Source organism: Phaenicophaeus curvirostris, chromosome 3, assembly GCF_032191515.1.
Source record: "Phaenicophaeus curvirostris isolate KB17595 chromosome 3, BPBGC_Pcur_1.0, whole genome shotgun sequence".
In the NCBI taxonomy this organism is placed as follows: domain Eukaryota; kingdom Metazoa; phylum Chordata; class Aves; order Cuculiformes; family Cuculidae; genus Phaenicophaeus; species Phaenicophaeus curvirostris.
The window spans coordinates 6311072-6334241 of NC_091394.1; the positions used below are offsets into that span (position 1 = coordinate 6311072).

The following is a 23170-nucleotide window of genomic DNA, read 5'->3' on the forward strand; positions in this document are numbered from 1 at the left end:
TTCTCTTCTCTTCTCTTCTCTTCTCTTCTCTTCTCTTCTCTTCTCTTCTCTTCTCTTCTCTTCTCTTCTCTTCTCTTCTCTTCTCTTCTCTTCTCTTCTCTTCTCTTCTCTTCTCTTCTCTTCTCTTCTCTTCTCTTCTCTTCTCTTCTCTTCTCTTCTCTTCTCTTCTCTTCTCTATCTCTTCTCTTCTCTTCTCTATCTCTTCTCTTCTCTATCTCTTCTCTTCTCTATCTCTTCTCTTCTCTTCTCTATCTCTTCTCTTCTCTATCTCTTCTCTTCTCTATCTCTTCTCTTCTCTATCTCTTCTCTTCTCTATCTCTTCTCTTCTCTATCTCTTCTCTTCTCTATCTCTTCTCTTCTCTATCTCTTCTCTTCTCTATCTCTTCTCTTCTCTTCTCTATTTCTTCTCTAATTTATGACCAAGGAGGAAGTACTGGCCCTTTCAGAATTAGGGGGAGCCTTGCAGTGCAACTGAATTTGAAATGTCAAAATTTCATGACAAACACGTTAACGTGGGTCTTCTCTTGGTGCACTTGCTGTGCAAAAAATGCTGGGATTTAGGAAAGGGAAAGACGGGACATCTGTATCCACTCTGCAAGAAAATAAAAAATATAGCATAGACAAATTAAGTGATCACAGAACCCTGACATAGAAGAAACTGAAGATAAAACAAGGGTGGAAGGGAGGTGCTCCAGCTGCAATTTTGGTGGGCGGTTTGGGGTTTTGATGACTGTGCTTTATTGACATCATTAATGCTCTCAACTGAATAATGAAGTAAATAGTCCAATAATATGAGTGTTTGTGTGTGGGCAGAGTTCAACTCTTCCATGTGTCTGATGTTCTTTTGGGTGCAATTTTCTGCTAACAAGACTGTGATCATTAATTTGGGGTGTGTTTGGGAATTTAACAGTGCAATTCAAAAACTTTGCAGTGATTTTTTTTTTTTTTTTTTTGGTTAAGATCTAATATTACTTGTATGAAACTTCTGTGCTGATATAAGTATCAAAGCTCAACAAAAGGAATGGAAAACATATTTAGAACTCTTAAGTGAAAAAAGATCCTGAGAAGAGATAATAGGCAGTGAGTAGGTTGAAAAGTTGTGAATTACATACATTGATCAGCTGTTTTGGCAGTTAAATTGCCAATATTTTCCTTTATGACTTGGGGGAAAGGACCAGCAACGATGGCTGAATGCAGGTGAGTTTAAGTAGTTGACAGATTATGTATAACTCCAGCAACAGTTAATCAATGTCACGGTGAACTTAATTAGGCCAAGGCTGACAGTCACATTAGAAGCAAATTTATCTAAACTGGTGTGTGTGTGTTAGTACCATACTTTAAAACTGCCATAAAATTAAAATTGCACTTGTAATGCTTACTCTTACAAATGAAACTTAGAAGGACTGTCTTTTAATCAAACTAAAACTTCACTTGTGAGATCTTGCACTATCTAAATTAAATATTAAAACCCCACATGAACTTAATAGGTGATCAGGAAAGGCAGCAGTAGCAAATGGATGGAGTCTACCCCAGAATCTGGACACTTGTAATAGTTATTTGAAGGATAAGCACTTATACATCATTGTCAAAACTGGTTACCAACATTCTCCTTTGTTTTTTCAGTAAAAAAAACCCAACCCATTCACCAACACCAAGAATCAAGTAGACCACAGCTTAGAAAATGGAAAAAATGGCAATACTTCTTTAAATCATAGAATCTCCAGGCTGGAAAAGATCTCTTGGATCAGAGTCCAACCATTCCTGTCTGCCACTAAACCATGTCCCCGAACACCTCATCCACCCGTCTTTCAAATATCTCCAGGGATGGTGACTCAACCACCTCCCTGGGCAGCCTGTTCCAGTGCCCAGTGACCCTTTCTGTGAAAAATTTTTTCCTAATATCCAGTCTGAACCTCCTCTGGCGGAGCTTGAGGCCATTCCCTCTCGTCCTGTCCCCTGTCACTTGGGAGAAGAGGCCAGCTCCCTCCTCTCCACAACCTCCTTTCAGGTAGTTGCAGAGAGCAATGAGGTCTCCCCTCAGCCTCCTCTTCTCCAGGCTAAACACCCCCAGCTCCTTCAGCCACTCCTTGTAAGAATTATTCTCCAGCCCCTTCACCAGCTTTGTTGCTCTTCTCTGGACTTGCTCCAGAGCCTCAACATCCTTCTTGTGATGAGGGGTCCAGAAGTTGTGGAGAGGAGTGTGCTGGACTCTTCTCCCAAGTGACAGGGGACAGGACGAGAGGGAATGGCCTCAAGCTCCGCCAGGGGAGGTTCAGGCTGAACATTAGGAAAAAATTTTTCACGGAAAGGGTCATTGGGCACTGGCAGAGGCTGCCCAGGGAGGGGGTTGAGTCACCTTCCCTGGAGGTGTTTAAGGCACGGGTGGACAAGGTGTTAAGGGACATGGTTTAGTGTTTGATGGGAATGGTTGGACTTGATGATCCGGTGGGTCTTTTCCAACCTGGTGATTCGATGATTCTACAGGATTCTTTTTAGGGTGTGTGCAAGAGTGGCCCGTTGAAAGTGCAGCCTTGGTTGGATGAAGCTGATCTGACAGCTGAGGTGGGGGAATTGTGCTGTCAGCTCCCAGGGGTGCTCTGGTTGCTCAGCCTGGCTGGTGCTGCTCCTCCATGAGCCCCTTCTGCCTCACGTACCCCAGCAGGAGTGGAGAGTGGCTTTGCTTGGTCCGCAGAAGAGCTTAAGCAGTTCAGAAAGGATGGGGCAAAAGTCTTGGCTATTGGGGGAACAGGGCAGAGTGTTGCCTGCAAACCTGCCCTCTATAAAGAGCTAAGGTTGTTCTTAGATATGTTCGTTTTTGACTGACTGTACTTCCATAACAAAAGCTAAAAGAATCTGCAAATTAAAGAGCTTGTAAATCGTGGTTCTAGATAAAGTGATAAAACCCAGAAGATCTAGTTAGCTTTATGCTTCCGTAGCTTGTGCTGACAAGCCGGGTCGGTTGTTCAAGTTTGCAGTAGTGAAGTAACCTTTTAAAAGCTCTTTTCTCTGAGTCTCTTGTGCCCCAATTTTTAAATAAACAATGATTAAGCGGCAGCAAGCATGTGGCTCAGGGCTTACAAAATGAAAATTCATCCGTCAAGTTGTTCTGAGAAACAGATTGACTTGGAAGACCTTTTCATCTGAATCATGAAGGTTTTTGGGGGAAACAGGCTGAATTATTTTTCTGATTTCTCAAGGGCGAATGTGGTTTATGAACTGTTGGAGTCTTCTACGTTGCTGGGGGATGACTCTTCATAACAGTTGTACTTGACTTCAGAGTTTGCAGAGCAGAATTACTTGCTTTTGCATCCAGTGGATTGTACTTTCTGTTTATTTTTATGTGCTTTCTGCCATTTTTTTGGAAGTTTAGTTTCCATTTGGCTGTTAGAAATTGATGTTCTTGTCAGCTAAATAGGGATATTTTGTTATAACACGCCTTTTGTCAAGGTAATAAACTATATATGAAACTGTAAAGTTACAAGTAAAACAAAGGCAACATTACTGTGAAACATTTAAATAAGAATCCTCACAAAACCACAAGTATTAAAATAGCTTTTATATTGGACAGAACTGTATTAATTTGTAATAATGAATTAGATAATTGACATCATATGACTTGTAAAAATCAGTACAAAGAAGAATAAGTCTTTTTCCATAGTTACTTAGTGTTTTTTGCCCAGCTGGTAGACAAGCAAGATGCGTGTTGGGAGTGGGATGAAACTGCAAGTATTTTTTTTGCCGGATGTTAGAGGCAAAATTGATTTCCTGGAATGTGGCAATTCCTGAATTTCTCTCTAAGGGGAAACCAGATGCAATTGGCTGTGTCACTGCCCGAAGCCGGCTAGCCTCCGGCTGTCCTGCCTGCAGCTCTCGCTGTGCTTAGATGGAGTGGGAGCAGGGGGACAGACAGTCAACTGGGATTTATCATCTGTTGCAGAATTTCGAAAGAAAGCAATTCATCCAGCATTATGCACCTGCATGATGGGGGAGTGAGAATGTTATTCACACCTCTGGTATTTGGCTGCCCTGGCTGTAATTCTGCTGTGCCTGACAGGAGCATTGGTGTGTTTTCCCAGGGAGATGCTAGCTACTAATCGACTACGCTGGTGAGTAAGTGGTTGGCACTGGGTAAACCAACAGAGGACACCTCAGCCATCCTCAGCTCCCATCACTTAAATAATAAAGTATGGAAGCTATGGGAATGGCAGTAGGCAGTGAAAGGGAGATCCTTTTCAGCACTGTCTTCCTCTGCAGGGACAAGGGGAGTAGTTTGTTCTCTTCTTCCTAATACTGGAAAGCCTTTTAAGGCTCTGGAAGAAAATATTTCTTTAGCTGAGGGGAAATGTGATACACCAGGAATAAAATAGTAGTAAAAGATCATTTTATAAAATGTAAAACAGTATAAGAAAAAAAAAATCAAGTTTGGGGGTGGGAGTATAGTGGTGGCTTTTAAGGATTTTTAACAACCAAGTGGCTGGTTCCAGCACTTAAGAACCATTACTCTCTTGAAAGCTTGATGGTCTTGAGATATCAAAATATAAAAAGTTGAAGGCTTGCAGCATGCCTTAGGTGATTAAAGATGAAGTGACTGTCACGGTCATGTTAGTTCCAGTGGGTATTTTGTGTATTATAGTTGACAGAAATGGAAAAAGGGTTCTGTGGGGAAGCAAAGGGAGAAAAAGGAAATCTTGAGTGCACCTGAGGACTGCAGTGGGGCTTCTGAAGCGATGTAGAGGTGTAGATCTTGAGTAATCCCCTCTGGGACTAATGAAGAAAAGGGTTTTGTCTTGCTCCTGTAACAGTGGTTTCTTTGGGATACCACTGATTTGGAGGTTTTCATAACCTATCTGTTCGACTTGTTTGTTTGTTTTGTTTTGTTTCAATCTGTATATGCCATGAGGAGGATAAAGACTTAATTCTGCAGATTTATTAGGCTGGCATCCCTTAGCTCTTGAGGCTATCCAAGCTCATTGTTATTGGGACTGTGGTTTATGAAAGCGGGTATTGAGGAGTATTATTTTACCATGCTTATTTATTTTATTTTAATATTGAGTGGAGCCAAGTGCATTGTACTTTACTAATTGAATCTTTGTTTAATTGTTGATAACTAAAAGCAAATAAGAACGGTTGTATTAAAGTTTCTTATAAAATGCTTGCATTATGGATCAAATTGTGGTCTTCCTCTGTCCCTAAGGTTTTTGTTTTGTTTCCTAGTCTTTAAAATTTTGCGTTATGGGGACGTCTGACATACTTACAAAGAGAGCAACTCTGTCACCAAGGAATGCTGCAAAATGTTTAATCTGTTGTGTCTAAGTGATGAAGTTAAAGAAGATAAGAATGAAAGCACTGCAAGAGCAAAATTTATTTCAGCTGCTTCTGCATAGAAACAACACTCTATGCGACATGCCAAAATCCTTCTAGTCTTACCTGCTGTCTGTAAACACAGGAAGAGGCTCCATGTGGGGAGGTGGAAGATGTATGGATGTTTCTTCCTGTTAACACCAGGGACAGGTAGTGGGAGGGTTTTCTAAAGGGCACCTGTATGCTCTTTCTATGATGGAGAGAATTAATGTGAGAGCATGAAAAATTGTGACACGGAAGTTGCTGGAGCCAGGGCCTTCCGAATTACGAGTCAACTGAATGTTTTCAACCTATTATTTAGCCAAATATCAAGGGCTAGAACTTCTTAAAAGGCTGCTATGTGCGGGAGGTATCCTGCTGTGGTGCTTTGTATCCTGAATTGGGGCAGTGAATCTGTGTAATGGCTGTATGCAGAGGAGAGTGAGAGTGGGAAGAAGTCTGAAATAAAGGTATTTGAGCACTAATGCGCTCGTGACCTATTTAAGTATAATGTAGACACAGAGAAGGAAGATGATCCTTTGGGGTTACATGCTTCATGGATGAGTTACAAATGAATGTGGTTCAGCCTGCACCCCACTCCTACTCCTCTCCTCTGCCCCACTGGGGTCAGCCCAGGCTGCATACAGTGCCATGGAGAGGACTGTTATCAGTGAAACACTGCTGCTCTGTTTCCTATTTTTATGGCTCAAGGCAGGCTTAAATGACATGGTAGTTAAGTCTTCGGTATTTAGTGCTTTAGAGCCCTAGAGTGTTTTGTTGTTGGGAATTGTGTGGCGATGAGGTGAACGGCGAGGAAATTTGGCAGTCTGCAGGGGGTTGCCTTGGCTTAAGCACTGTGTGTTGGACACGTCTCACAGTGGCATGGAAATGAGTTTCATAACTGACGGGGTGGAAGAACAAGGGAACTGTGTGTGTGCGTTCATGGTAGGTAGCTGCCCCTCCACAAGCAGCTCTGTGGTTGATGGAAATGATAGATGATGATACAAAAATGTTGAGTGCGAGTACAGTCTCCAGTCTGCACCGCTAGCGACTACACCACGAGGTCCCTAAAGCGTCAGGACGTGGCAGCTGAGGTGCCCAAGGCTCCTGTTGCTCCTACCGGTGGTGTCTGGCCAAAGATGACTCCCTGTCTCGGCATCTTCTGAAATCCCACCTTGCCTGGAGTAGCTGGGTCATTTGCACATTGCAGACAGGGTTGTAGCAAGTGTCTGTATTTATTTATGCTTCAGGGGCTAGAGAAGCACAATTCAATTCATGCTTCCTTTACAGGTGGTTGCCAGGGCCAGGACACTGCCTGAAGGTGAGAGTAGTAGCTGTTGGAGGAGCCAACTAACAAATTTCATTTAGGCAGGAGTTTTTGTTTTAATTTCCTGATAAAGTCCAAGCTACGTCGTTTCCTCTCTTACTGCAGGATGAGGAATTAAGTCCAAGCTTCTCTTTGACCCTTGCCACTTCGTTTTATCCTTTTGTTTTATGCAAATCTCTTTACATGTCCATGTCTTAATTTTTGTCAGTTTTAAAATAAAGATGCTTTTCTTAACTACCATCCAGGGATGACTTGTTAATTATTGCCTTTGAAGGAGAATCTTTTCTGAGTATTGGAACAGCTCTCCGATAGTGTTCAATAGTGTTTCTATTGAGAGGGTCCTCTCTAACATAGGCAGAAAGGGTAATTTCAATGAAGGACCATCTTGTGGTGTCCCCTGTCTTGTTCAGTAGATTAATTTGAAAGGTTCTTCTCTTCTCCTCTGTTCTTGAAACACAGCAGAGAAAAGCTGTTCCCCGTACTATCCCTTGCCATACAGAAAATATGGAAGATGATCACCCATAACAGATGAGGCTTGAGTTTTTAATGCAGTACGATGGCAGGGCAGGCAGGCAGGTTCTCTGTCCATGGCTCCAGTGATGGGACCTTGTTGAGGAAGCTGTGGTTGACTTCAGGAATGATTGTAGAGAAACGTACAGCAGAGCGTACATCCTTCACTGGGATGGCCAAGGTTGTTGCTTGTGCTGCAGAGCTTGCCCCCGTCTTGGGATGGAGAGAATTGTACAGATACAAGTAACAGCTTCTCTTACTGCTAAAGGTCTGCTCTGCAGTGTGTTTTGTGTAGGTGTTTGGCTGGCCGAACAGGCACCAGCGACTTAGACAAGTCTGGGAATGTGTTCAACTCGGCTAAGGTCAGCTCGGGGAGGCAAAATTGTGGGTTTTATGTGTGAGTGCCAAGAACGGAATTGCGCTAACATCTCCTAGAGGATCTTCCCCAGCTACAAAAGGCTGCTTTAGCGTTGGTGTATAAGTAAATAGGCATTTGGAACAAGAGTGAATAAGGCTAGTCAATTGGTCCATCATAGATGACACTTGAAAAGTAACCGAGACCAAATGATCAGAGTCAAATTCGACCTCGGATGACTGAGAGGGCTGTGGGTGAAGGTGGTGGTGCTGTGAGCCTTTAGGCTGGGGCTGAACTGGGCTCCTTTGCTGTTGTCTGCGCTCTGCGGAGAAACTCACCATATGCCAAGTGATACCAACGTGTCAGAAGCAGCATTTATGTTTGTGTTGTGCCTGAGCTAATTAGCCCTCGAGAAAGACCTCCAGGATGCCTGCTAGCCTCTTTGTGTGGGGAAGCTCAGTGCTTTTAGCAGAGACTGCCTCGCTTGAAACCAGCTCTAATATCTCTAACATGATGCTGAAAGGGGCCTTTTATCTAATCAAACTCCAGTCACTTCAGGATGGAGCATTTGCGATGTCACTCATACAACCCAGGAAATGAACTGTTAGTCCTATAGGGACTGAGAGGGACTGGATGCTCTAACAGGTATTGATTAATCTGTATTTTAACAAAACAAAACCTCTATTAGTGCTGCTGCTTTACCTCATGTTGTTATGTGTACGTTAGATATTGAATCAGTATTAGTAAAGGAAAGGTTATGGTAGAAATCATAAACCAGCTAGTAAATGTGGAAACTTGAAAAATGATGCTATTTGGGGTAATAACGGTAACGAATAATGATAAAAATAGGGATGGTGGTAACGAAGAGGTATATAAAGAAAAGCAATTCTCTTCTGGACTTCAAGGAATATTCAAAATTATGGATATCTAAATGAAAAAAAAACTGTCACAAATGCTTCTTTCTTCAAGTAAATTATAATAGAAGAGACTGAAGTAGTTTTGAGGCTGACAAAATGGCACGTGATTGGGGGAAAAGAAACTCGGAGGAAGGAAAGGACCAGAGAGTGTATTTTAAGAAATAAAATTGCAACAATCGATCAATATGTACTATGCATTTTTTTTTTTTTAATCTGTGTCCAGCAAGAGAAAAACATTTGGCTAATCCATCATTTTATTGAGCAGAGGCAAGTTTCAAAACAGCTGTGCTAGTGAATGGAGCAAACATCAGGCAGCTTCCCAAGGCCCATGAAGTAATAGGGTGGTTTCATTTTTTTTTTTCCTTTTTCATTGTGAAGCTGTGTACGCTCACTGTTTCCCAGAACTCCTTTTATTCTTGGGCATTTTAGAAGGAGTATTAGTGATTTTTAAAAGATTTCTTTCATTTGCTTCTGAATTTGAAACCATTTTTAATATAGATAAGGCGAGTTGTGTTAATGTGGTCTTTCTGGCAAAACGGATGCAATTAGCACTGAGCTGTGCTGTAAGGATCTTCTCAAGACTGACTGCCAGGTAGGGTGGCTGGGTTAACCCACTGCAACCCTGTTAATTTAACTTATGCTGCTAAACTGGATAACTAGGCTAGGATTTGACAATAAATCACAAAATGCATCTGCATGTTTACGTGTTGTTGATATAATCGCTGAGGATCTGTGTTCAAATTAATTTTGCTTACTGAAACAAATTATTTATTCTGGTAAATAGAAGATGACCTTGTAGGCTATGAGTCTCTGGAGAAATAATTTGCAGGGTATGTTTCTGGTGAGTGTTTCCAAAATAATTTCCAAGATTTGACTTGTGTCGTGTACTGCGAGCAGTGTAGGGAGCGTTAAGGAATCTGGAGTGATAAAAACATTAAGAAATCATCAACCTGGGGATCTGTGTGTGAGTAAGAGTCATTTAACATTCAAATGATAATCCTATTTTGTGCTTGAGAAAAGGCAGAGTAGAAAGACAGACTGCAACTACTGTAACCTAAATATAATTCGCTTTTATTGTCCCTTCTATGTAGCATCAGCCAGGTTATGTACCCTGTATAAAACTCATCTGAATGTTCTTGCTGCCTTCACATCAGTCACTTGCAAACCTTTTGGCTTTCATGTGTGTTAAAGCATGAATCCACTCCTGAGTCTCTTTATTTTACCTTACATGTATTTATCTTGTGATGGGATCTTTTAACTTTATTAATGATTGAAGACTACTTGGGACCAAACAGGATGGTTATGGAGGAACGGGGCTGCAACTCGTTGAGCTGAACAAGTGATTGTTTTCTTATCAGAAGATAAGGTAGGGTATACGCCATACCCACCTGACATTCCTGGTGGGTTGTGAGTGTGGGAATGCTTTATTAAGAGTTGCCCCTGGAACAGAGATCTGCTCCACAGAGTCTCTGGTTTTCAAAGTGACTAACTTTAGAATCAGAATGGGTTGGAAGGGACATTAAAGACTTATCTAGTTCGAACCCCCTTCCACTAGATGAGGTTGCTCAAAGCCCCATCCAACCTGGCCTTGAACACCTCCAGGGATGGGGCAGCCACAGCTTCTCTGAGCAACCTGTTTCAATGTCTTGCCACCTTCATAGCAGAAAATTTCTTCCTAATATCTAGTTTAAATCTCTCCTCTTTCAGCTTAAAACCATTACCCCTTGTCCTGTCGCTGCACTCCCTGATAAAGAGTCCCTTGCCAGCTTTCCTGTAGGCCCTGTTTAAGTACTGGAAGGCTGCTGTAAGGTCTCCATGGAGCATTCTCTTCTCCAGGCTGAACAGACTCAACTCTCTCAAACTGTTGACCACAGCCATGACACTTCTCCTGTACTCAGGGTCCTCGGGTGCAAAAGTAGTATGTCGGTATCAGAATTTTCTCTGTAAGGTGCTTGAGAGCTTCTAGAGGGTAACTGGTGGCTACTTTTGTGTTTTAGGGTTTCTGTATGAAGAAATTAAAAACTCTAGGAAATCTAGAAACTGCCTGTTCATAAAAACCAGCACTTCTGGATACTTCTGAAAGCCCTAGAGGGTTGTGCAATTAAGCACATACTTCTTATTCACATCGGATGAATGCACAGAGACCTGGGACTTCCTTCACAAAAATAGCTTCATGCTTAAAAGGGGACTTGAGCTGTCAATGAGAAAACACCTCTGGTGCCTTTGCCTTTGGCGCCAGCATCCTATATTGCAGGGGAAGGAGTAAGGTGATACGTTGTTTTAAGTAGCCTGCAATATGTTCTCTTGCCCTTGCAAGTGCTAACAACCATGCAGAATCTTATTGACAGAGCCATGGGTGAGCCGGTATCTTAATAGCCACTGTTTGTTTATGCACTGCAGCCTTATCGAGGAGAAGGAGGTAAATGAAAGCTGTTCCTGTTTCACAGCTTATCCAACAATTCTCCAGTTGCTTTGGGGTAGAGGCTGCTGTGTTTCTAAACATGAAGAGGACTGGTGATGTTAAAATGCAGATATCGCATAAAATTTTGAAATTATTAAAAATAAAGCAGAAAGCAGTAAACAAAAGCCGGTCCTGTCAAAGGTCACCATGCGTCCTTGTGGATTTTAGCAGCTGAAATTGTGATGAATGCCAAGCCTCCTTCTGGCCAATTCTGCCACTGTCCGAAAAAGTAATTTAGTCCAACTATTGTCAAGATGGGGCATTAATTTTGCAGTAATAGTTGACCTTGTCTTCAATTGACTTCATGTAAAAATCAAACTCTTGTTTGTGGCAGTCTCAGGTATAGAAACTATAGAAACCTCAGTGCTACTGAATTAGAGGGCTCAGGCTTTTTTGTACCATCTTATTGCCAAAGAGTCATTTCTTTGCTGGCTGAGCTTTCTTTACAGCAGTCTTCTCCTTTACATGCAAATACATCTTCTTAAGGTGAGTGGATACCTCGGCTTTGTTGGTTTTAGCAAGGTCACTTTGAGAGCCTCAGTACAGCTACCATGGGAAGGCACAGACGTGTGCTCTTTGGGAACATCCTTTTCCACACAATTGTGTTATAGCCTTCTGGTTACCTGATTTGCATTTAACAAAGATATTTGAACTGCTCATGAGTACTGTAATAATGTTAAAGGGACCCTGTCAATGCTCATAAAGTTGCTTGAACCTGTAGATGCAGGCGGGCGTTTTGTTCTCTGGTCTTTGGTCTCAACAACCCCATGCAATGCTACAAGCTTGGGGAGGTGTGGCTGGAAAGGTGTCTGGTGGAAAAGGACCTAGGGCTGCCAAGTAGACATCTGGCTGAACCTGAGCCAGCAGTGTGCCCATGTGGCCAAGAAGGCCAACAGCATCCTGGCTTGTATCAAAAAATGGCATGGCCAGCAGGAGCAGGAAAGCGATTGCTCCCCTGTACCTGGCACTGGTGAGGCTGCACCTCGAATATTATGTGGTTCAGTCTGGAGAAGAGGAGCCTGACAAATACCCAAAGGGAGGTTATAATGATGTGGGTGTTGTTATTTTCTCCCAAGTAATAAGTGATACGAGGAGAGAAAACAGCCTCAAGTTGCACCAGGGAAGCTTTAGATTGGATATGAGGAAAAATTTCTTTACTGAAAGAGTGGTGAAGCATTGGAACAGGCTGCCCAGGGAAGCAGGTAGAGTCAACCATCCCTGGAGATGTTAAAAAAACCATGTAGATGTGGCACTTAGGAACATGGTTTAGTAGGCACGGTGGTGTTGGGCTGACAGTTGGACTGCATAATCTTACAGGTCTTTTCCAGCTTCAGTGATTCTATGATTTTCCTGTAACCAGCCATCCTGTTATGGTGGCAATACACAAACACTTATGTCTCTAATATTGTAGACTGGTACCTGGAAGATAAATAAGGAAAGCAGCTCTTCAAAAGCTGTCCTTTCCCCTGACTATCTGACTTCCACATCTGAGATGTGGTCATCCAAAGCAGATCAGGAGAAGCTGTTGCAGTGGCTTTGCCTGCTGCTCTGAAGATATTTTGCTGGTGGTGCTTGAGCAGGGAGGGTGTCTGATAATCTGTCCCTCTTCAGAACTGGGCAGCTTGTTTGTGGGTGCAATGATGGGGAGAGGGGGCACTCTCACTGATAGCAAAGCTTTTCTTGTGAGCACGCAAGGGTGTGATCCTCCCCAGAGGCTCGCAGGAGAATGATGTGCACCTACTAGGGGTGGCTGCCCTGAGGAGATGGGTAAGGGAGGGGGAAAAAAATTAAGGTTTTATCACTGACAGAGAGAGAGAGAGCGCTGCTGTTGGGCTGGGGAAACTGCAGTTGTGCAGTGGTAAAAGCCCTTCGATTGACCCTTCCCCTTTCTCTGTGTGTCGATTGTGGAAGACCCACTTGTGCTAGGTGCAGCTGGGAGGACAGCAAGAAATATCATTTCTCCTCCATGCATGAGTGTGGGGGGACAAGGGAAGGCTGTCTGGCAAGTCTTGAAGGTACCAGTCGAGCAGAAGCAGTGGTGTGCCAGCCAGCATAATGCACCGTCAGTGAAGAAGTGTAGGAGGCAATGGTTACTATTCCACAGCAATTTGGCTCTCTGGTAGTGGTAACCAGAGCGCTAGGTCTAATCACATCAGCTCTGAAACAGTCTGCTAAGATCCAACACAAGTAAAGCATTTGTGCTTTTAGATTTTAGCAAGATGTGCTTCAGCTGAGACACCAAAGCTGAAATCCAGTCACCAAAGCACTTGAACAGCATTCGGAGCTGGGTGCTGGGTTGCCTTCTCAGGCTGATTGTCCTTCTCCAAGCGAGAAATATGTTTTGTGCCAACCTGCTTACCTGGAGAAGAATACTTACTGAGCAGAACATGGGGTTCAGGAGGTCCCAGCTGTGTAAAAGCTCTGCATTTGCTGTGGTGGGTTTTTTACCCAGATGTTCGATGTAAGTTCATTTCATTTTTTGTCTGGGAAAAGATTAGCCAACAGTAGCTGCTTCTGTAGGCAGGTAGATCAAAACCCATTACTGTAATTTTGTGAAGTGAGTCATCCCTTTTGCAAAGCATAAAATCCATGAGTGGAACATGCTTGTGGAGATTGGGGTGGTACTTTTATAGATATGATATTTTGATAGGCAGTAACTTCTGAGATATTTGTTTCGTTGTGTTTTCTTCCCAGAGTCACTGATCTAACTAATCTAATCATGGGGGTTTTGTTGTCCTTGCTTGAGAAGAAATGGAGGGGGTGTTGATGAGAAATCTTTGCATTGTTACTCTAGAAATGCACTGTGTCCAAAAAGAAAATGTTTGCTTATGCTTTCTTATATTACTAATAATATCATGTTTATCATGCATATTTTGTTGTATTGAAGTACATAATATGTTCCTGGTAGGACTTACCATCCTTGCTTCTTTTTAAAATGTCACTAAGATTTCTATTGGATGTTCTTAAGAGATTAATTGAAAATGTCTTCAGTTCAATGCTTTGCTAATTCACTATTGCTGATCAGATTGCAGCAGTCACTTCACTGGATCTGAGCCCCGTTTGGCTTCCCTTAGCATATGACAGCAAAGGGAATCAACACTCACTCTGCTAGAGACTTTTCACTCTGATTTCAGGGGTTTCCTGGAAAAGAATGTTACTATTATTTCTGAAAAGTATTTCTTACAAATTATGTTTTGTTTTTCAATAGGTGCTGGCATCATGTCGGGCATTTCTTTTAACATCTCGGATTCCCACCAAGGTAAAGTCACCATTTCCATAAATATTCTGTTTTTTTTAGATACAAATGCAAGTTGTATAAACTAAATTGTAGGAACTTAGCGTATGTTAATTTTACTTGTGCATCTGTTTAAAAAATATGTAATTGAGGAGTGGTATGTTGCATGTTGTTGAGTTAGAATGGTGCTTCTATTAGTGTCTGACTTAAATGGATATGTCAATTTATAAAGAGTCTTTCAGAGGAAAGTGCACGTGGATGAAGAATAGTGCTGGAAACACCAACTCAAAGAACTGTGAGATAAGCCTGATCGTCTTTGTGGTGGGACAGTTTATATTCAAACAAGATGACGGTGTTATTCCCTCTAGTGCTTCTAGTGTCAAATAGGATTATACTTTATTTGAAGGCAGAAAATATGTTGAGTTTTATTAAATTCTGCTCTTTTCTGATGATTTCTGTGATTCATTTGAAAAGCATCTTGAAAACCTGCCTTGGCCATGCCGATGAATTATGTTTTTTATTCGTGTGACAATTCATAATGATTGTTGTAGCAGAGAAAGATAATTTCCAGGTGGATGAAAATTACTGATCTGGAAGAACATCTCTTGTCCAGCTTGGAATCAGTGAATGGAAATTTGGCACATGTTCTATTTTGTTGTGTTTTATACATGTGGATGTGCGTGGGTGTATATGTGCTTTATAGAAATAAACAGAGTGACTGAGCACAGATTTTTAGTTATGGTCACTGGCAAATGGGAGTGTCCTTACCTATATAATTTGAAGAAGCTGACAGGTTGAACGACTGTAACTTGAATTTCTGAAGAAATTTACTTTCCTCAGTTGATTGCTCCCAGCGGTGCAGATCTCTCCAGTTGGTTGTCTGTTGGTTTTTGGATCATTGTAGTTTTCAGGCAGGTTTTTTAAGTCAGGATTTGGTGACTGGTTGCATGGAAACATAGAGCTAGTTGATGAACAGCTCGGACATCAGTGTAGTGGCAGTATGATGGACAGATGGCAGTAGTCATCTTGTTAAATAATAGCAAAGCTCTTGTAATTTATCAAAAACCTCTTGAGGGCTAGGGCTTGGATTATAAAGGAATAGCTTGAACTTCCTACTTTAGCTTTACAGATACCTCTCAAAAATCCTTTTATTAAATGGATTTAATCAGCTGAAAATTTTGTTTCTGTTTTTGTGGAATCTAGAGTATGTAAGCTGTGCTAACAGAAGTGTGATATTAGTGATAACAAACAGAGGAAAGTTGATCAGAAGAAATTGCTCGTGATTCACATCAAAATTAAACTTGGTGTATCTGAACAGTTGTTGGTATGGTTGAAAATACTTTTCTTTCCCAGCAAGGTTAGTGAAACTTAGTTTTTTCAAGTTTGTAGTATTTTCAGAAGCTACCCAGGAGCTTTCTGAGCCTGAGAGCTTCCATATGACTGGCATGTAGTAACTCCTAGCGAGACAGCTGAGAACACGCAGCAAAGACACTTTATTCTTCTCACAAAGTTGAGCACGCTGAGAGGTAGCCAGTTCTGAGTGACTGTTATTACTATGTCTGATTCCAAGTTTCACTTTTTGTTAAATGGTGCTGTTAAGATGAATCTAGTAAACAAGGATCAAAGTTAAAAGGAATGAAAGTTTATTAAATATAATAGCAACTCACACAGTTATCCAAGGATATTAACAATGGCCACCAATTTCCACTTATCTAGATGGATTGATAAGAAAGGAAGTGCAAGACTTAGTCTACTAATTCTTTCTTCAGTCTATATAAAATGTGTTTGTAAAATTAGTAAATGTTGGATGAGTCATCTAGCCCACAGATAAGCATATGAAATACTCGTGGGAGTGTAATTCAGGTTTGCGAATGTATTTCTAGCCTTCATTGAGTTTTGAGTGAAAAAATTGGAAACACTGAAATTAGCTGTCTTGGTAACTGAAGGATCCCTAACTGTGTGGGTCTCATAGGCTTTTAAGAGCATTTAAAAAGATATGTAATTTTAGTTAATAAATGAGATTATGCTTTTTAAAACTTCATAAAAATTATTGAGGTAGATGATAATTAGAGTGTGTTCTATATTTTTGCTGCAAAGCAAGGGAGGGCTGTAAATCTACGTTGTTAAGCCAAAAAATTAGCGAAAGATTAACTCTAGAGATATGGCTGCTTTTCCTGGTATTTGTTAATTCTAGTCAAGAGACTTTTTGCAGACTGAATTTTTGAGTCTGGATCTGTGTAAACTTCTCTCAGGAACCAAAAAGTATTTTTGATCGTGTTGACATATATATATGTGTGTTTGCACATGCACAGTATGTTAGCAAAAGCAGAAACTTCAATCTGGTAGGCAAATAATTTGGAAAATAGGAAGGATTTCAATCATAGAAACTTTTCCCTAAAATTTCATTCTGATTTGGGTAAACAGATGTTAGATAGGCTCATATGTTTAACTTCCTTAAGTATTTAAGTCTCGTACCTTTGTTTAACTTGAGTAGCATTGGACAAAAAGAACCTTTCACCTTCTGTACGTGCAATCTGGCTTAGTCAGCAACAAGAGCTGCTATGGGATTTCTTTTTTAATTTCTGTCCTGAATAAACTGTATGGGGCCATGTCCTGTCATCACGAAAGATGACTTAGCTTAGAAATAAGACACTGAAGAGGCCTGAGGAGAAGTGAATGTACTACCACTCGAAAAAGGCAAGTTGTCAGCATGGGCGCTGGGAAAATGCTTGCACAGGTTCTGCCTCTTCTGCCTCGGTTCCCTGTGCACGATCACTTTGTAGGTGGCCGTGGTGGCACCTCTGTGGTCTGAGACTGCCCCTGCAGCAGAATAAATGAAACAAAGCAAGGAAAGATTCTTCAAAAACTTGAGAGTAAAGTTAGTTCAGTAAAGTTCGGTCTTTGAAGGAAGGTGGACTTCACAGAAAAACGGCTGATGGATACTTGTATCTTCTGATGTTGTCAAATCACAAGGACAACTGAAAGCAATATGGTTCAGAAAATAGGCAATGAAGAAAAAATAGACAGTAATAATGTCTTCAGTCTCTGCAGCTATAAGTGGATAACGTAGCTGAGTACTTTAGAAAGGTTTTCTATCTCATTAAATCCTTCTAAATTTCAGTAACTAAATCAGAACTATTTGAACTGGGATTGTTTGGGCAGCTTCATCGTGCAGTAGCATTGTGTTCGTGACTACTTAAGTAGATTGCCAGTAAGACCTTGGCATTTAAGATCCCTTTCTACTATTTTGGTGTTTTCTGGAAAACTTTTAGCTGGTTCTTATGATTGGAAGTTGGTACATTCCTGACTTCCATGCTGTTGCAGCCTCTGCGGAGAAGGAGTCTTGAGAGCTGCATCTGGGTTCTGAGCACCCCAGGAGTTTTTCAAGGTCATCTTTTAAAAAGATTCCCACAAATACAGAAGTAGAATAACATGATGTTTGCCCTTTATCGTGGGAGCACCCTGACTGTGAACCTAGGATAAGATAAAGTACAGGAAACTTTGTGCAGTTCAAACAGACTGCTCAGTTACAATGACTCTAGCATGGTCATTTCCTTTTATTTATCATTAATGTCTTGGGCTGTAGTTATGATTCAGCCCAAAAGGTTTGTTTCTTTCTGCATATCTCAGCTGTCAAGATGTTTTTCTACGTAGTTTCAAATTCAGATCTTGGCACACTCCCTGTAGCCCTGGATTTGACCTTGGAGACAGGGACTTTCCTGCCTTCTTCTAAGCTTCCACTTAGATTCAGTACGTTCACCTTTCTTCCTGCCTATCCTGACTGTCATCCAGATAACTCACTCGGCCAAAGCTAACGTATTATTTCCTCTCATACCTTTAGACATGCTAGAGCAGTCTTGTGTATATGTGTATCTATGTCTGTATCTATATATGGTATTCTTATTTATATAAGTACATATAAAAGATTTTGTGTGCATGTCTCTTCAGCTTCTGTGCAGTAAAATTTTTCACGTCTGTGATCAGTTTAACTGATGAAAGAGTAATACATGATGCTGTAAGTATAGTAACTAAGGGTTATTCAGTCACAAGAGTACACGTTAGCAGGGTCTTGTGTAAGTGATAATTTTTATTGTAAAATTTTGTTGTAAATTTTGTTATAGCTTCCAGGAAAAAGTCCAGTGTGGTATTCCTATAACCTCTAATAATCATTCGAACCTGTAACAAGCCAGTTTAAGTGTTCTTTTAGTATAAAATGCAATCAGATAAGATTTTAACAAATAATTTGTCAGTTACGGAAATGGATGTAAAATAACAGTAGTTGAGGTTTTCTTAACCTTGTTGAAAAGAATAAGTACTTTTTTAGAATAAGAGGATATTTGCACTAATATGGCATTTTCTTTTTTAACTACAGTTAGAACTAACTTTCAGCTACTTGGAAATCCAAGGAGTAACTTCCAGTAAACCAGGTCAGGTGAGTATATTCAAGATAAAAGGTACTTGTTTGCTCATTGCTGATTCTGTTCCAGTCAAGGAGTTAATGCTCTAACATGCAGATGTCTCCATCCAGTGAGCATACTGTACGTTTGCGTTCTTACACTCATGATGCTTTGAAGTCTTAATGATAAGAATTTAAAGAGGCAGTTTTAAGAATGTATTGTGCAGGTGGGGTGGCAATAAATATTTTTTCCTAATTCATTATGATACAAGTTTTCATTTGTCTTGTAAGTGAATATTTTTCTCAGAGATGAGAAAACAATGGTAGCTTGTATATTATCATGACCACACAAGCTTGAATGGCTTCTGTGATGTATACCTTTATGGTGAAGCCAAAAACTACTGCTTACATTGCAGGCAGAAATGGTTTGCTTCCAAGTATTCTCGGCACCGTTACTGTATACAACACAAAAGATATTTGACAGCAAGTTATGTGCCCAGAATGTGAATGTCAAAGAGAAGGTGCTGAAAAGAATACCTTTTAATATGCTTTTCATTCATAAGATGAATGTTTTGACAAGATTTGACAGTCCAATTGCATCAAAGTCTTCATGTGTTTCATGTGTGTTTGGCTTTTGAAGAGCTTTTTAAAAATAGGCGCATCTGACACTTTATTTGAACTCTGAAAAGCTCTCGTTGTGTTTAACATATCATCTTTTTAACCTGGCTTTTGAAGGTTTCCTTATAGGAGAAGAAAATAAAAGATCCTATTGTTTACTGTTTTAATGGGGAGACGTAGTAAATTCTGTGTATGTTTTTGTGAATTCATTTATGTAAGGTATTATACTAAAATGCCACGGTAGGCAATGCTAATTGTTCCTGGAGGCACAGACAATCACTGTTGCAGCAAGGTTTACAAGGGATTTTCAGCAGCCTTACTTAGCATGCCATTTTCCCAAGGTGTTTTTTAATGTTTCCCATGTTTGCATTCATTTGTGTTTTAAATGTGTAAGCCTTATAGCTGAAGGCAGGCAAAATCCTAGATTATTGCTTGCAGGGCAAATAGTATTGTTGCAATTTTCCTGCGAACAGCATGTTATGTTTGTGATACCCAACGGACATAGTCTTGTGCTTGGCATCTCACCGAAAGCCATGGAGAGTTCCCCTCTGTAAGATAAGTGAGCAAGGCGGTAAAGTAATATAGGGAAACATGTTAATATCGGTGACTGTGAAAAACAGTAGTGACTTGCCTACCCACTCATTTATCTTCAGGGAGTGAAAGCTACAGGATCACAAAGGAGTTGAATTGGTGGGAAAAGGTGTGAAGATTCTCTGTGTGCTTTTGGGATAAACCCTCTTTGAGGGTTATCCTGGTGATGGCCCGAGACATGAACTGGGAACCAAGAGCACTGGGAACCGGTTTCAATAGAAAGCTATCTCCTATAGCATACTATGCAGTATTCCATCTCATATTGTCTAGCTGCACTTCTTATTTATTCTTAATGTTAGCTTCTTACTGTGTATGCGCAGCGTCTCATCTGAAAGACATTATGACTTGGGCTGTGCTGAATACTCACATTGGAGAAGATAGAAACTGCCTCTGATGCAGCTGAAAGCAGCAGCAGACCTGCTATCAGTCATACATTAAGCTGATTTGATTCTGAACACTCAGAATACAACAGAGACGGGTTGCAAAAGGTGTTGGTTTCCCCCCTTGCTGAAACACGTATCGCCAAGACAGCGGGACAGTTATGTTAACTGAGTTACTGCTTCATCTGAAGTGAGACAATATATTACCATAACGTTTTCTTAAACAGCATAGATCAAAGCTTTAGAGCTTTTCCAGAGGACCACAGCCTATAAAGACTTTTACTTTTTGCTGCAGGAAGCAGGCCCTGCTCATTCAATAGTTTCCTGTCGGGCTGCACTCACTTCTTCTGGTGTTCTGGGACATGTTTCAAAAGAGGATAATGCAGTGAAAAGTTCTTGGTTTTCAGAGTGTCAGCTGAGGTCAAGATCCTTTGAAACTTTTATTCTCGTGGGAAGCAGGGGACTGTTAGGAAAAGCTAAGTTTGTGTATGGGGATCTTGTACATTTGAGAATGACATTGAGAAACTTTACCTGGAGCATTGTCGTATCATGTCTTAATGTTTCCTGCCAACATACAAAGCATTCAGCGGACATTCAGAATGCTCCCTTTTTAAATGGACATGAATTATATGATACCCAATTCCACGACCTCTTATTTACAGCTGATAATGGAAACTGAGAAATGCAGCATCTCCATGAAGATGGCATCCTCGGAGGACGTGAACGAGGTGCTGGCGCACATTGGGACTTGCCTCAGGAAGATATTCCCTGGACTCTCGCCAGTGTAAGTGTCTTTTAGGTCACCTCTAGTGGCAACAGATTCTGTGGAAAAGGTTGACGAGCCACGGCTTCTCGTCTGTGGGTCTACCCGCCGTGACCTGGGAATTGCACTGAGGGAATGAGAAACACCTTTAGGCAAGCACTAAGCATTTATGTAGGTATATGACAGAACTGGGAGACAGTGCAGAGCACAGGTACTCTATGCATGCTCTTTGGGTTCAAAAAAGCCTTTGTTTTGGAGGGGTGATGCAGGTATTTGGAGTCTCAAGTTTTCATTTTACCTTATTGCTTCTCCAAACTTGGGTTTTTAGCTTAGGTTTGGGGTTTTCATGTGATACTTGTTTCCTTATAAGTGGTATTCAGTGGGTCTTTCTGTTTTCTTTTTTCCCTAGAAGAAAAATCTGAGTTGGGAGCAGAGGAAAAAGTTCTGTTTACTTTCAGTGTTTGTGAAATGATGCACATGATTTGGAGCCTTTTCTTCAAAACTGAACCCTGAGCAGTCTTTTCATATGCTGTCTGTGGTGTAATTGGCTCCTTGGATCAGTATCTCCTTCTCTAGCTTTTTTTGCTCTGCTTCTGTGTGTATTATTCTTGTCATTGGGTTTGGGTTTGTTGGGGTTTTTTTTCCTGAATTTTGTGCCTCTGAATTTTATCATTCTGCAGCAATTCTCAGTCATATTTCTTCATTTCATTTTATTTTATTTCTTCTCTCTGTCCTTGCCTCTTCTTCATCGTTCTCTACCAGATCATACAGCTTCACTGTTACTCTCTTCCGGCTCCTGGTTTTCAACAGTATTAGAGAAAATGAACTGTGCAAAAGAGTTTTCCTGGATGTGTTGATTTTTTATAAGTGAACTTTTGTAACAAACATTAGATATGTATGGCCAGGCTAAATTTACATGGTTTATTTTGGGTGCATGTCTTCATTATTCTCCTTTCCTGTAGGTGTGGAGTAGGAAATAAAGTTCAGAATCTCTGGCTGGCAGTTTCTTGTTTTTACTTGCAGTTTCCCTCTGTGGCAGTATTATTAACTGCCTTAATGGAGGTTGGGCTCTGTCTTCAAAAAGCATTCATATAAGTAATTATTTGTTAGCAGATTTGCCATGAAGTTATGATGTGAGAAATGCAGGCAATAAGAGTGGAGTGAAGAGGGTTGCAAGGCTATGTGCATCTCTCTGATTGTCTCTGAAGGTCACAAACTCTATACATTTTCTCTGGGGTTTCTTGAGAACATTGCTGGAGAATTTTGGGTACCTGTGTGGAGTGTTTGCTTCCACAGAAAAGAAATCAAATTTCTTGCTCTCCTCCCAAATGGCACAGCTTTCCAAAATGAAGACATTGGAGTTGAGTTGGGCAGATGATGTAAAACCAGAAGAGGCAAGAAGGGGGAAAGAGGTTTTCCCATTAGTATCTCTTATTAATTTCCCCCTGCCCTCTCTGTTATGGCATTCTTGAGTTTCTGAGGCACTCTTGTCATTCAGAAGAACAGATAATTTTGTTTCTTAAGAGAAAGATGGGATTTGTGTTTCTTTCTAGGGGAAGAACACTACCAAACCACAAAGACTGGAGTTGGGTATCTAGAGTGCAGCCTAGAGGCCACATGTAGCTACTCGGCATGCTCTGTGACTTTGCACCATAGTGCTTTTACTGCATAAAAGCAGTGTGTAAGCTGCAGTGGTTTCAGTGTGAGCGATAATGCCATGTCTCTCTCTATTTTAGGCATCTTTATGTTGCAGGAGGGTCATAAGTCTCCTTAGCTTGAGTGAACTTTTCATAGAAAAGGGCTTAGTTGCTCCAGTAGTCAAAGGGTTAGTCATTAGGAAGAAAGAAGAGATGAATAAATATTGCTCCTGCTGGGCTGCATCATTTGAGATGCTTTCAGACAGAGAAGTGAGTTGTATTAAAGATGGTAATTCTTCCTGTACACTCATTTAAAATAATACTTGAAATAAAAAAGATTTATGAGTTTAAAAATACTTTCGAAGTAATGAATGACTTCTTTTCTTCCCCTTTGCATCTAGGAGGATTCTGAAAAAAGTATCTATGGAGCCTTCAGAAAGACTGGCTAATCTCCAGGCCCTGTGGGAGAGCCAGACAGTGGCAGAACTCGGACCTTGTGGTGAGAAGGAATTTAAAGGCTCGGATATAAAAAGGCTGGAATTGCAGTGTTGGGAAGTTTTTAATTCTATTTCTGGCTGAAGTTGTAAAGGTTAATTAGTTTTAAGGTGTAATTTGTATGGAGCAAACTTCTGATTGGTAG

General features: G+C 40.9%; 1 protein-coding gene and 1 long non-coding RNA gene across 5 annotated transcripts in view; one reads left to right on the forward strand and one right to left on the reverse strand.

Moving 5' to 3' along the window:
• LOC138718769 (uncharacterized) overlaps positions 1-23170 on the reverse strand; it is a 520404-nt gene that overhangs the window by 359667 nt on the left and 137567 nt on the right. The gene's annotated exons all lie outside the window — the stretch shown is intronic.
• CARMIL1 (capping protein regulator and myosin 1 linker 1) overlaps positions 1-23170 on the forward strand; it is a 194417-nt gene that overhangs the window by 67133 nt on the left and 104114 nt on the right. For all 4 annotated transcript variants that reach the window (XM_069853301.1, XM_069853302.1, XM_069853299.1 and 1 more), the window contains exons 3-6: positions 14119-14169; positions 18518-18577; positions 20793-20914; positions 22932-23029. In XM_069853301.1, the coding sequence (XP_069709402.1) occupies positions 14119-14169; positions 18518-18577; positions 20793-20914; positions 22932-23029 (331 nt within the window). The remainder of the gene's footprint in view (positions 1-14118; positions 14170-18517; positions 18578-20792; positions 20915-22931; positions 23030-23170) is intronic.